The sequence below is a fragment of the Salmo salar genome, chromosome 15 (assembly GCF_965601325.2).
Source record: "Salmo salar chromosome 15, fSalSal1, whole genome shotgun sequence".
NCBI classification, from domain to species: Eukaryota; Metazoa; Chordata; class Actinopteri; order Salmoniformes; family Salmonidae; genus Salmo; species Salmo salar.
This window is the reverse complement of record NC_138305.1, coordinates 65,237,494-65,251,325: the sequence shown is the minus strand read 5'-3', so window position 1 is coordinate 65,251,325 and position 13,832 is coordinate 65,237,494. Positions and strand designations below refer to the sequence as shown.

The 13,832-nt window shown below is 44.2% G+C and overlaps 1 protein-coding gene across 2 annotated transcripts in view; it reads left to right on the top strand.

The window, feature by feature from the left end:
* The window catches only part of LOC106571869 (uncharacterized), a 34,069-nt gene extending 20,237 nt beyond the window's left edge, over positions 1 to 13,832 (top strand). For both annotated transcript variants that reach the window (XM_014145382.3, XM_014145384.3), the window contains exons 2-4: positions 1,375 to 2,283; positions 5,809 to 6,135; positions 11,009 to 13,832. In XM_014145382.3, the coding sequence (XP_014000857.3) occupies positions 1,458 to 2,283; positions 5,809 to 6,135; positions 11,009 to 13,011 (3,156 nt within the window). In that variant the 5' untranslated portion in view covers positions 1,375 to 1,457 and the 3' untranslated portion in view covers positions 13,012 to 13,832. The remainder of the gene's footprint in view (positions 1 to 1,374; positions 2,284 to 5,808; positions 6,136 to 11,008) is intronic.

Sequence of the window (13,832 nt, the reverse complement as noted above, 5' to 3'; positions counted from 1 at the left end):
ACACTTGTGAGAAACACATTTTGGTTATTTATTCCATTTACAAGTTTTGTCAATTTAGTCATTGACAGGAGCGCTCTAAACAAAAGACAATGTTGAGTAAGGTCACGCACGCATAGAAGTAGGCCGATAGGCTACCTGGCCTGCACGCAAATGTAGGCATATAAATGTGCCAGTTTGGGGAATCTGATGGTATTTCTGATTGGCTTAATGCACCACCACTAATGACCTGTGGATCTTCTCAAAGTAATGTTTTTTTCACCTCAAACAGCAAGCAAATTAAGTCTGTTTTTACATCCATTGAGAATGACAATAGTTCCTCAATGTATTTGAAAAATCTTTCCAGCTCTCTCCCTTTGGATAACCACTCAGCGTGAAAGGGAAAAATGTAATGCTCTGATCCAGTGGAAATGTCATATAATAGGCCTACCTTATCAGTGCTTGATTTGGACTGAAATAGGTCCCGGTGCTCGTTTTGGGTGCTGGTACTGTATATATTTAGGTGCAGGAGTTCCACAATACTTTTGAACTAATATTCTATAAGAGGAACAGGGGCTCAAGCAGTAGAAAATTTGAGGTGTCGGTACTCAGCTCTGGCGAGCTCCTGCCCAAGTCAAGCACTGCTTCTTATCCCTTGTGCAAATAGCCTACAGCTGTGTCTGTCCCGAGCTCACTGGTACAGGAAACTCTGACAGCCCAGAATTTTTGTTTTACAATGTAGCAAGTTCACTAGTGCAAGCTTCAGGCCAGACCCAACTTAATAGTTGATACAATGTTTCAAGTTTGTTGCAGACAGGCCATGTATAGCCAATGTGATTTATAGGATATTTATTTTTATCAGGATATTTTCTACCTGCAGGCTGCTATTTTTATTTGTTGGCTTTATGTAGGCTATTTTTACATAGTTGGCAATGGCAATAGAAGTAACTTTTTAGGTTTGTGTCATTTTCACTTAGATTTGGATAGAATTTCGATTGACCACATGACAATGATTTTGAAATATGAAGAAATTATTATAAATTAAATGAAACTGTTTCACGAAAATGTGCATATGAAAACCATAACTGGCACGCAGATCGGTATAAAAGGCTATATAAATTAGAATTGAACATGAGAAAGGTTGCCGACTCCTCGTAGCCTATTACTGGCAACTTCAGGAGAGTAATTGAAGAATCAGGAGAATAGCTGGGTCAGGTATGTTAATTTTTGGGGGGTTACCTGGTGCCCTCTTGAGGCATATGCAGAGGTAATCATGTGTGCTCTGCGGAAGTGACATTTTATTTCCCGCATCCAAAGGCCGTGGCGCGCATGTTATAATATTCACTCCTATACTGAGTTAACCTCATCCATCATTCTCTGTTCTGTCTGTGTCTACAGAGCCCAGTATGAGGATGGTGTGACAGATGGACGGAAAGACAAATAGAGGGACTGTATAAATCATTACCCTCAACAGCCAGACCATGGCCACTGCATCCATCCTCACCCTCCTCCTCCTCCTCTCCTCTCTCCATCCCTCTTCTGGCCAGGTGATCGTCAGCTCCTCCTCCTCCTCTCTTCCAGACCCCGTCATCACTCCATCTCTCAAACCCAGTCTGCCCTCCTCTCGGCCCAGAGGTCGGAGCGACGGGTCTGTCAGAGTGATCAACAAGGATTGGCCCACAGAGGGAGGAGGTAGGGGGGAAGGGGGCTCTGACCTGGGACAGGGTGGGGGGGAAATGGGCACTCCCACAACACAGACTAGAACTATAGACCTCAGTCAATACCATTCCCCCTCTCAGAAACTCAACATTGGGTCTGCCCAAAGCCAGCCCACTTCTGTTGAGGCTAGGACAGGTAATATGGTAACCCCAGAACCAAGTGGGGTTGCATCTGCAAAGGGACCAACCGCACTCCCACCCACCAAACCCTCAGGTGCTGAGCCAGTGACATCAGGGGGCAGGGTATCGGATGGACCAATCGTACCAGAGGATGTAGATGATTGGCAGATGACTGGATCAGGAAGTGAATTTGTCCCTACAGTGATGGCTGTTGTGAAGAAAGAGTCACCGGTTGCCTTGACAACGTCAGATGGAATGGCACAGTTCCGGCCACAGGCTCAGACGGCTTTCAGCGGAGGGCCATCATCCAAGATGGCCGAAGCACAGATGACCCCGACGGTCAGCCTCACTGTCCAGCACCGCCTATCTGCCCTGACAACAGCCAAAACAATCCTCTCCCCACAGTCACCTGACATTAGATTGACAGTCGTCACTGTGGTGTCAACAGTCCGTGGAGGAGTAGTGACAGGTGAGTACCTAAAGATTAACTTATATGTACAGTACCAGTCAAAATGTATTTTTACTATTTTCTACGTTGTAGAATAACAGTGAAGACATCAAAACTATGAAATAACACATATGGAATCATGTAGTAACCAAAAAAGTGTTATATTTAAGATTCTTCAAAGTAGCCACCCTTTGTCTTGATGACAGCTTTGCACACTCTTGGCATTCTCTCAACCAGCTTCATGAGGTAGTCACCTGGAATGCACTTCAATTAACAGGTGTGCCTTGTTAAAAGTGAATTTGTAGAATTTCTTTCCTTCTTAACCTCTATGGGCTAGGTGGGACGCTAGCGTGCCACCCGTGGTGCACTCCATCAACAGCAGGTGCATTTCAAGAGCGGCAAATTTGAATCCAAATAAATGTCAAAATTCAAATTTTTCAAACATACAACTATTTTACACCCTTTGAAAGATAAACATCTCCTTAATCTAACCACGTTTTACGATTTCAAAAAGGTTTTACGGCGAAAGCATAAATTTAGAGTATGTTAGGACAGTACATTTACAAGAGTTGTGTGTAATGTTTTGTCAATTCAAAGACAGGGTCACCAAAACCATAAAACCAGCTAAAATGATGCACTAACCTTTTACAATCTCCATCAGATGACACTCCTAGGACATTATGTTAGACAATGCATGCATTTTTAGTTCTATCAAGTTCATATTTATATCCAAAAACAAGCGTTTTACTATGGCATTGATGTTGAGGAAATCGTTTCCCTCCAATAACCGGCAGTCAAGTCAGCGTCACAAATTAAATAATTAAAATTAGAAAACATTGGTAAAATATTATATTGTCATTTAAAGAATTATAGATTTACATCTCTTGAACGCAATCAACTTGCCAGATTAAAAAATAACCTTACTGGGAAATCACACTTTGCAATAATCTGAGCACTGCGCCCAGAAAAATACGCGTTGCGATACAGACTAGACGTCATGTTGGGGAGATCTAAAATCGAAAATACTATGTAAATAATCCATTACCTTTGATTCTCTTCATCAGATGTCACTTCCAGGTATCACAGGTCCATAACGAATGTAGTTTTGTTCAAAAAAGCTCATCATTTATGTCCAAAAATCTCCGTCTTGTTAGCACATGATCTAAGCCAGCCGGACTTCTCGTCATGAACGAGGGGAAAAAATATATTTCCGTTCGTTCAAACATGTCAAACGTTGTATAGCATAAATCATTAGGGCCTTTTTTAACCAGAACATGAATAATATTCAAGGTGGACGAATGCATACTCTTTTATAACGTATTGGAACGAGGGTACCCAACATGAACTCGCGCGCCAGGTGTCTAATGGGACATCATCGTTCCATGGCTCTTGTTCGGTCAGATCTCCCTCCAGAAGACTCAAAACACTTTGTAAAGGCTGGTGACATCTAGTGGAAGCAATAGGAAGTGCCAAAATATTCCTCAGCCCCTGTGTTTTTCAATGGGATAGGTTTAAAGGTAATACAACACATCAGGTATCCACTTCCTGTCAGAAAATGTCTCAGGGTTTTGCCTGCCAAATGAGTTCTGTTATACTCACAGACACCATTCAAACAGTTTTAGAAACTTTAGAGTGTTTTCTATCCATATATAATAAGTATATGCATATTCTAGTTACTGGGTAGGATTAGTAACCAGATTAAATCGGGTACATTTTTTTTATCCAGACGTGCAAATGCTGCCCCCTAGCCCTAACAGGTTAATGCATTTGAGCCAATCTGTTGTGTTGTGACAAGATAGCTGTGGTATACAGAAGATAGCCCTATTTGGTAAAATATCAAGTCCATATTATGGCAAGAACAGCTCAAATAAGCAAAGAGAAACAACAGGCCATCATTACTTTAAGACATGAAGGTTAGTCAATCTGGAAAATTTCAAGGACTTTTGAAGTTTCTTCAAGTGCAGTCACAAAAACCATCAAGCACTATGATGAAACTGGCTCTCATGAGGACCGCCACAGGAAAGGAAAACCCAGAGTTACCTCTGCTGCAGAGGATAAGTTCATTAGAGTTACCAGCCTCAGAAATCTGTAATTTACTGCATCTCAGATTGCAGCCAAAAAAAATGCTTCACAGAGTTCAAGTAACAGACACATCTCAACATCAACTGTTCAGAGGAGACATGCATGAATTTAATGGTCAAATTGCTGCAAAGAAACCACTACTAAAGACACCAGTAAGAAGAAGGGACTTGCTTAGGCCAAGAAACACGAGCAATGGACATTAGACCGGTGGAAATCTGTCCGTTTGGTCTGATGAGTCCAAATGTAAGATTTTTGGTTCCAACCGCCGTGTCTTTGTAAGACGTAGAGTAGGTGAATGGATGATCTCTGCATGTGTGGTTTTCACCATGAAGCATGGAGGAGGTGTGATGGTGTGGGGGTGCTTTGCTGGTGACACTGTCAGTGATTTATTTAGAATTCAAGGCACACTTAACCAGCATGGCTACCACAGCATTCTGCAGTGATATGCCATGCCATCTGGTTTGCGCTTAGTGGGACTATCATTGTTTTTCCAACAAGACACTGACCCAAAACACACCTCCAGGCTGTGTAAGGGTTATTTGACCAAGAAGGAGAGTGATGGAGTGTTTCATCAGATGACCAGATGACCTGTCCTCCACAATCACCCGACCTCAACCCAATTGAGATGGTTTGGGATGAGTTGGACCGCAGAGTGAAGGAAAAGCAGCCAACAAGTACTCAGCATATGTGGGTACTTCTTCAAGACTGTTGGAAAAGCATTCATCATGAAGCTGATTGAGAGAATGCCAAGAGTGTTCAAAGCTGTCATCAAGGCAAAGGGTGGCTACTTTGAAGAATCTAAAATATATTTTGGTCTTTTACCAAATAGGGCTATCTTCTGTATACCACCCCTACCTTGTCACAACACAACTGATTGGCTCAAATGCGTTAAGAAGGAAAGAAATTGCACAAAGGGTGGCTACTTTGAAGAATCTCAAATATAAAATATATTTTGATTTGTTTAACACTTTTTTGGTTACTACATGATTCCATATGTGTTATTTCATAGTTGTGATGTCTTCACTATTACTCTACAATGTAGAATATAGTACAAATAAATTAAAAATCCTTGAATGAGTGTGTCCAATCTTTTGACTGGTACTGTAGTTTCAGAGGAATATGTTTTAACCTAGTCTTCCCTGTGGGTCAGTTGGTAGAGCATGGTGTGTGCAACGCCAGGGTTGTGGGTTTGATTCCCACGGGGGGCCAGTACAGTACAATTTTTTTTTACAAATGCACTACTGTAAGTCGCTCTGGATAAGAGCGTCTGCTAAATGACTAAAATGTAAATGTAAACCTACAGTAGGAGTAGTAGACTTTCATCCATAACTGGAGCTTGAGTACTATGTTATAATCTCTGAGTGGTTCTTTATCATGTTGTTATAACTTTTGAGTAGTATTTAAGTGACATTTATGTAGTTGTCTGCAGAGGGGCTGCTTCATGTCTCTTGTGTCTTTCTTCAGGTGATATGACAGCTAACACTACTACAGCCACAGATGGGCCAATAGTAGGACAGACCTCCACTGTGACATCACCATCTCCCAGAGCAACCACTCCTGGCTCAACCAATCAACAGCCAAAGTCAGCGGCACCTCAGGGAACCACTCCCAGCTCAACCAATCAACAGCCAAGTACCACAGCACAAGGAGCGACCACCACAACTACAACCAATACGACGACAACAAAAGCAGAACCCAGAAATACTTCAACAAGCACAACCAATCAACCGACAAAGGCTACTAAACCAGGAAGAACTACAACAAGTACCACCAAACAGTCGGCCAAGACAGGTAGAGAAAGTAGGCTTTTGGGTGTTGTAGTTCCCTGGGTGGAAAACAAAAGCCACTTTGACTGGGCCTAAGTTTCCTTTTCCTGTGATTTAGAGTGGAATTATTTATGCAGCTGGAGTTTTTACTGGAAGTTCCTAGAAGAGGCTCAAAGGAGGGAAGAGGCAGAGACAGAGTGGGCAAGAGAGGGATGGAAAGTAGGTGTGTGCAGGGTAGACTCAGGCAGGAAGGAGAGAAAGATGGGCAGAGAGAAGAGCATAGAAACAATGTAGCACACTCTAAAAAGTAAATATACCTGGAACACCTTTTGGGTTGCTACACCGATGGAATCTTTTTAATAATATATCAGAAGAATGGAGGTGTGGCTTATTGGAGGCGTGGCTTTCAGGTAATTATTTTTGGCCACCCATTAGAGTAAATGTCATTCCTGTTCATCATGTTAAGTTTGTACACTGCAAATAAAATTAAAAAAATTGAGTGTTAATGCATATTACATATTTTAATATAATATTAACACTGCTGACTACATATAGTAACTATTCCAACTTTGGGTTTTGACTAGGCACTTGGGGAACTCATAAACCTCTGTAAGCCTCAATGAAGCTACAAAACTGTCAATGTTCAACCTTAATATGACAATACAACTGAAGAGATGAACAGGAATTACAATTACTCTAACGGTAGGCCAAAAAGTATCTATCACAAAGCCACACACCTTAGAAAGCCATGCTACATTGAAACATTAAAGGTTCCTCCAATAAACCCTCGACTAACCGAAGGTGCAAATATGAACCATTGACTAGCAATGCTTCCTTGAGGATCTCCAAGGGTTCCTTCCAATTCTAAGATTGTAGAGAAAAGTAGAAAACGAGAAAGAGATAAAGGATTAAAGAGTGACGTTAAAGAGTGTTTGAACAATGGAAGGGGATAGGGAGGACATAGAAGAGTAAGGAGGTAGTGAGTGAAAGATAAAGTAAGGCAGAAGGAGAGGTAAGGGTATAGAAAGTATACAGGGTGAATAATGAAAACGATATGGATGAGAGTGATGGAGAACGGGAAGAAGTAGAGGAGAGGAAAAGCAGACAGAAAAGGAAAATAATGACACGTGGGGTCTCTTAGATACCATCAGGACAACATTTGAGCCACGTTTAAACAAGCCACATTTAAACAACCCTCCATTTGGTCTGTTGTCCCCAGGAGTGTACTGAAACTGAACGACTATGCCTCTTTACAGAACACTGAGGTTGATTGGTTAACTAATGGCTCATAATAATGATAACAGAGAGAGGCTTATACAGTATGTGCTTTCATATGTATTTTGTGTGTGTTGGCACATGTGTTGGTCTTGTTAGTGTGTTGTAACGTGTTTGTGTGTGTGTTAGAGAGTGCCTCCAACTGTGAAATTTGAGCAGCACATCTGGGACATGTCTGAGTCCTGCTGCTCAGAAAGTGGAGAGTGTAGTTAAGAGAAGGGAGTTACACAAATGTGAGAGGTTGTGTGTGACCATTTGTGTGTTTGTGCTTTTTCCTTTTTCCCTATGTAGGTAGGTGCCTTGAATATTGTGTTTGATAGATTAGCGAGTGAGACTGTCTGTAGACCATCGCTGCGACTGTCAGTTTTCTTGTCGCACAGACATGAATAAAGTTTTTAAGTCTCTGCGATTGTTGCAATGTCCGCAATATTGTCATGGTTACCAGACTGCCACAGCAACCAGACCAAATCCTCCTGTAACAAGATGATGCAGGGGTTCTAAAATTCTCAGATAGAATGACCTCCTTTTTTATTTCTTCACACTGTGGCAGTAAGGGGTTTTCTGTAAGCTCACCATTACCTTGTAAATAATGATGTTGTTGAGGGTTACTTTCCTGTAATAATAAACAAAAAGTAGTTCAAGTTAAGACGTTGTCAGCTATACTCTGGTCATTATTTGAACTGGCTAGCCAGCTAGAATGAACAAAAGCATTGTTTAGAAATAGCTTTTAGTTGCCTGGCTTGTTAGGTTGACATTTACTGAACTCATTTTTAAACGGATGGGTTTATTGATGTTGAAATAGAGAAAGTATGCTATTTGGAGACCTGGACTGCTGATGTCATCTCGCTAGGACAATTTCCTACAGACATATCGATAGACGGACTGTAAATCAGCCTTTAAACTTTTTTCATGTCTGTGCAACATGGAAACTGACAGTCGCAATCTAATTGTCTACAGACATGTTGTTAGACCATGTATAAGCTGGCCTTTAGGACTCAAAAAGCTCTGAGTGCTCTCTGTCAGACATTTACTTCAGATGATTCTGTTCACCATTTCTTTACTGCTCCAAGTGTGTGTGTGTGTGTGCGTTCTTGCGTGAGTTAGCGAGCGCGCACGTGTGCGTGTGTGTCTTTAGGGAGGGCTGGGGGAGACTGGTAGAATGTACGGTTACAAATTGTCTGAGATTAAAGTTGAGTCAAACCCCATACATTTCTCGTTTGGACAGCATACAGTGCATTTGGAAAGTATTTAAACCTTTTTCTACATTTTGTTAAGTTACAGCCTTATTCTAAAATGTATTAAATAAAAATATTTCCACATCAAACTACACACAATATCCCATAATTACAAAGCAAAAACAGGTTTTTAGAAATTTTAGCAAATGTATTAATAATCAAAACAGAAATATCCTAATTTACATAACTATTCAGACCCTTTGCTATGAGATTTGAAATTGAGCTCAGGTGCATCCTGTTTCCATTGATCATCCTTGAGATGTTTCTACAACTTGATGAGGTGACCAAGAACCCAATGGTAACTCTGACAGAGCTCCAGAGTTCCTCTGTGGTGATGGGAGAACCTTCCAGAAGGACAACCATCTCTGCAGCAAACAAAATTCTCTGGTCTGATGAAACCAAGATTGAACTCTTTGGCCTGAATGCCAAGCGTCATGTCTGGAGGAAACCTGTCACCATCCCTACGGTGAACCATGTTGGTGGCAGAATCATGCTGTGGGGATGTTTTTCAGTGACTGTGGCTGGGAGACTATTCAGGATTGAGGGAAAGATGAACTGAGCAAAGTACAGAGAAATACTTGATGAAATCCTGCTCCAGAGCGCTCAGGACTTCAGACTGGGGTAAAGGTTCACCTTCCAACAGGACAACGACCCTAAGCACACAGCCAAGACAACGCAAGAGTGGCTTCGGGACAAGTCACTGAATATCCTTGAGTGGCCCAGCCAGAGCCCGGACAGGCTGTAATCGCTGTCGAAGGTGCTTCAACAAAGTACTGAGTAGTGTCTGAATACTTTGTTTTTGCTTTGTGATTATGGAGTATTGTGTGTAGATTGATGAGGGAAAAAAAAAAAATAAAAAAATAGAATAAGGCTGTAATGTAACAAAATGTGAAAAAAGTCAAGGGGTCTGAATACTTTCCGAATGCACTGTAAGTTGTGTTATGGTAGTCCACCCTGTCAGTGTTATCTTAGTGTTTAAGCTCTGGTGGTTGGAGGTGATGAATGGAATTGTGATTGGAGTGTTATTGGCTTTACCGGGCTTAACAGGATAAGGTGGAGCTCTCTGGGGAAATGATTTGCTTGTTTTGCCTTGAAGTGCAGATAGATCATATTGTGTATGTGTGAGCACATGTACGTGTGTGTGTCAGAGAGAGAGTAAGAGAGTGTGTGAAGGGAGGGGGAACAGGCATATGTGATAGATATTGTGGCAGGTCTTTGATAGTTTCAGTTTGTGTCATGTGCTTCATGCTCCATTCCCAAAGATATATTAAAGGTGCTACACAGGATTTTTTTCATTGTAATTTCTGAAAATGTCCATTTTATTTAACCTTTATTTAACTAGGCAAGTCAGTTAAGAACAAATTCTTATTTTCAATGACGGCCTAGGAACAGTAGATTAACTGCCTTGTTCAGGGGCAGAACAACAGATTTGTACCTTGTCAGCTCGGGGATTCGATCTTGCAACCTTTCAGTTACTAGTCCAACGCTCTAACCACTAGGCTACGCTGTCGCCCCAAAAGCTTAATGTCACTGAGTTTGTGTGGTATGTGTATGTCTTCACCTCAAGATACCTTTAATTAATTAAGTGTGTGTGCATCTGATGTGCAAGTGTGTGTGTGATGCGCACACTACTTTCTTAAAGTACATACAGTATGTGTTAAAGTGTGTGCATGTGTCTGACATACGAGTGTGTGATGTGCGCAATTCTTTCATATAGTAGGGATGTGTTAATGTGTGTGTGTGTGTGTGCTATCTAATCTGTGCTTCAGTCTCTAACGGTAAAGAGGAGAAGACAGTTTTTCCAGGTCAAGCCTGTAGACCCCATGCTGGACTCGCAGGAAGGTGTCTTACGTAAGAACTGACGACTGTCAACAAACACATACTATCTAGCTACCTGCCACACACACACACTATCAGGGAGAGGAAGAGGTGGAGAGGGGGTGATGATAAGAGAGAGAGAGAGAGAGAGAGAGAGGACTATTTACTATTTGGATTGTGTGTGAGGGCTGTTTGGGGTTGAAAGAGGTGAACTGTTTCACAATTACCCTTTGTGATTTTTGCCCTCATTGGAAAACACTGTTGACAAAGTTTAAATATTGAGTGTTGAGTGTCCTTTGGCCTGGTAGGAGAAAAGAAGGTCAAGATATTCAACTCCCTGTGGGTTATTTGTTGCCTTGTGGAGGAGAACCTGCTGTGCTTTCAATACACTCTTCTCATAGGAAATTAGCCCCCTCTAGTGGGGTAAATGGTCCACTGTATTTGTTCACTTGTTTTAGCTGGGTTCTGCTCTGTTAAAGAAAGTGTTTTTGAGTATTATTGTCAATCATAACAATCATATTTTGGGACAGTTCAATATGATGAATTAACAATTTCTCTCTCTGCCTCCAGGGATGACCCCTCTGCGCATCACCCCTACTCTACAAATTGTCAGAGGGCGGTACATCCCCAAAAATGACACCCGCCCAGTTCAGAGGAACCACTCTATCCCTGTGGGCCGCCCTCGCCTCCACCCATCCTCCTCTCCCTCCTCCACTCTCAGCTCCTTCCCTTCCCCCAACGGCACCTCTCTCGTGTGGGATGACCTGAGAAGGACGCTGGCCTTCACCTGGGGGCTCCACGTCTTCGGCTCGGCTGTCCTCTTCCTGCTCTTCCTGGCTGGAGCGACCCTGGGTCTGGTCCTGTCTCCCAGCATGCACTGCCCTCACCGTGGTGCGCTGGTCCTGGCCAACACCCTCCTCCTCCTGGTGGGCGCAGCCAGGGCAGCTATGTTCCTGATTGACCCATACGGAACAAGGAAGATTCTTCCACGGCCTACATTGACTGCTCTTTATAACCTCCCTCTGCCGTTACTGGTGTGGGCTCAGGCTGCACTGGTGCTGCTCGCCATGAAGGGGGCAGGTGTGAGTCTGCTGCCATCTGCTCTGGAGCGCCCTCCTCTGGTGGCTGTGTTGGCTGTATTACAGTGCACCCTGCTGCTGGCTGCTGACCTGCTCTCTCCAGCCCTGTCCCCAGCCGTGCCTGTCACCCTGCAGTCTCTGTCTCTCTGCTGGGGCCTGGCACTCTGTCTGGGCTTCCTGTGCTACGTCTTCCCCCGCCTCCGACACCCGCCCGCCCAGCCACCTGTCCCAGAGGAGGGGAGGGCAGTTAAATCCTGGCCGGGGGGTAGGAGGGCAGGGTCGGTGGTGGGTCGTGTGCTGGTGTTGTCTGCCCTCCTAGGGGCATTGTGCTGTGGGCTCCATGTCCACGCCACCATGTGGCTCTACGGGATGTTGGGGGACTGGAGGCGCTTCTGCTGGGACTGGTGGCTGGTGCACTTCTGGGCCAGGCTGTTGGAGTTGGCCTGGGCCTTTTCTCTCATTCTCTTGGGCTCCTGGGTGTTCTGGAGGCCCCGGAGGGCCCAAGGGAGAGGAGAGGAGGGAGCAGGGGAGAGCAGGGGGGGAGGAGATCTCCCCTCACCTGGACAGTCATCTGGGTCGACTCATAAACACACCTGCTGGGCCAAGATAGTTCAGAGCCTAACAGGGAAGCCCTGTGGGAAGTCAGAGAGTAACGGAGTAGGAGGGGGCATGGCGGGGGAACTGCCTAATAACTGGGCAGGGCAGGAGCGCTCAGGGGCTGACATCAGCAAGAGTCTGATCAGAAACCAGAATCGTGAGGCTCCACCGTCACACCTGCGCGGTGTCAAGGACAGCAACCGTGGACGCAACCAGAGGGGCAGGTCTGCAGAAAATAGGGTGTCGGACAGGTCCACAGGATCTCTGTTGCAGGCGTTAGACCACCCCCCACTGCACTTGCTTAGCGGCAGTCTGGAGCAGGAGTCAGGGGTGTCTCTGTATGAGTTTGACCTGCGACCCCCCTCCCCCATCGACCTGAGCCGCAGCATCGATGAGGCCCTGCACCAAAAGCACCTCCTCCATGGGGGCAGCCTGTTTCAGCCCCTGTGCGCCCTCTCACCCACTCCTTTCCCGGGCTCAGCTGTCAGTCAGGGGGGCCCCTGGCTCCGCAGGAACAACGACCCCCAGTTCTCTGACAGCAGTGAAGATCACTTAGATGGCACAGATTCCTCCGTGCCACTGGGTGGCAGTGTGCTCAGCAGTGTTCCAAACAGGCAGGTCACTACTCCCCCCACGCCCTCTCACCAGGGGCACTGCTGGGCCGGGGGAACCAGTGTCACCTCCTCAGTTTCCTGTCCTATCTCCCTGCACCCCTCCAGAACCTCCCAGGGGCATCTTGGGGATGAGGGGGGAGTCGACACAAATCTGTTCCTCACCCCAGACACTGAGACACAGAGGGGGAGGGCAGAGAGGGAGGGAGCGGGAGGGAAGAGTTACCTTGTGGTCAGCAGGCAGGATGACTTAGCCAGCATCAGCAGTGAGATTATTTACCTGTGAACCCATAACTCAGGACATCAGGACCAATAACCAAGCCCCAAGCAAAACCATCAAAAAACAAACTTACATAAGACCTTACACTTACTTAAGTAATAACTTAAAGTCTAGTTGACTAGATAGACTTAATCATAAACATTGACTCAACTACATGAGGAATGTTACGTGAATCATGGACAGAGGACCTATTTTGAGAAGATGAGGGAAAATACATAAAAGCTTTCATATCCCCTGAGTTCAACAGATGTCCTATATGGGACATCATCCAGTGTTTGCTCTAAATGTGAGTGGTTCAAATGTGTTTATGGCACAGGTGTGGCTAACCTGACTCAGATTCTTGGGCATAGAGCACGTGTGAACAACAGAACAAACACACGCCTACAGATACACACCTGTGTACATTTGATTAACTCGCTGCATTTCAAGCAACACATACATCAGCACATACTGTATATTCACTCTTTGTAGCACTATTATTTAAGGTGGTCCGGAGCGAACAGAGGAATGGATTGACACAGGATTCATATTGGTGACGACCCAGGGATTCCTTAAAATATTTATTGGTCATCCCTACTATTCCCTCTGTGAATCTGTTGCAGCCATGTTAATTATGAACGTTGTGGCTCCTACCTATCTGAAAGCCCTTGTAAAAATGCCTTTATATGAATTTATTAACTTTGTTCGCTTTGATAGTATTAATTCGCTGTCCTTGATATTTCAACTTGATGCATACGTTCATGTGTTTTTAAGAGTTGTGCCATACACATTGATCAAGTTGGTGGTTGATTTCAAGTTATGCTTAAAAATACATTAATAACACATTA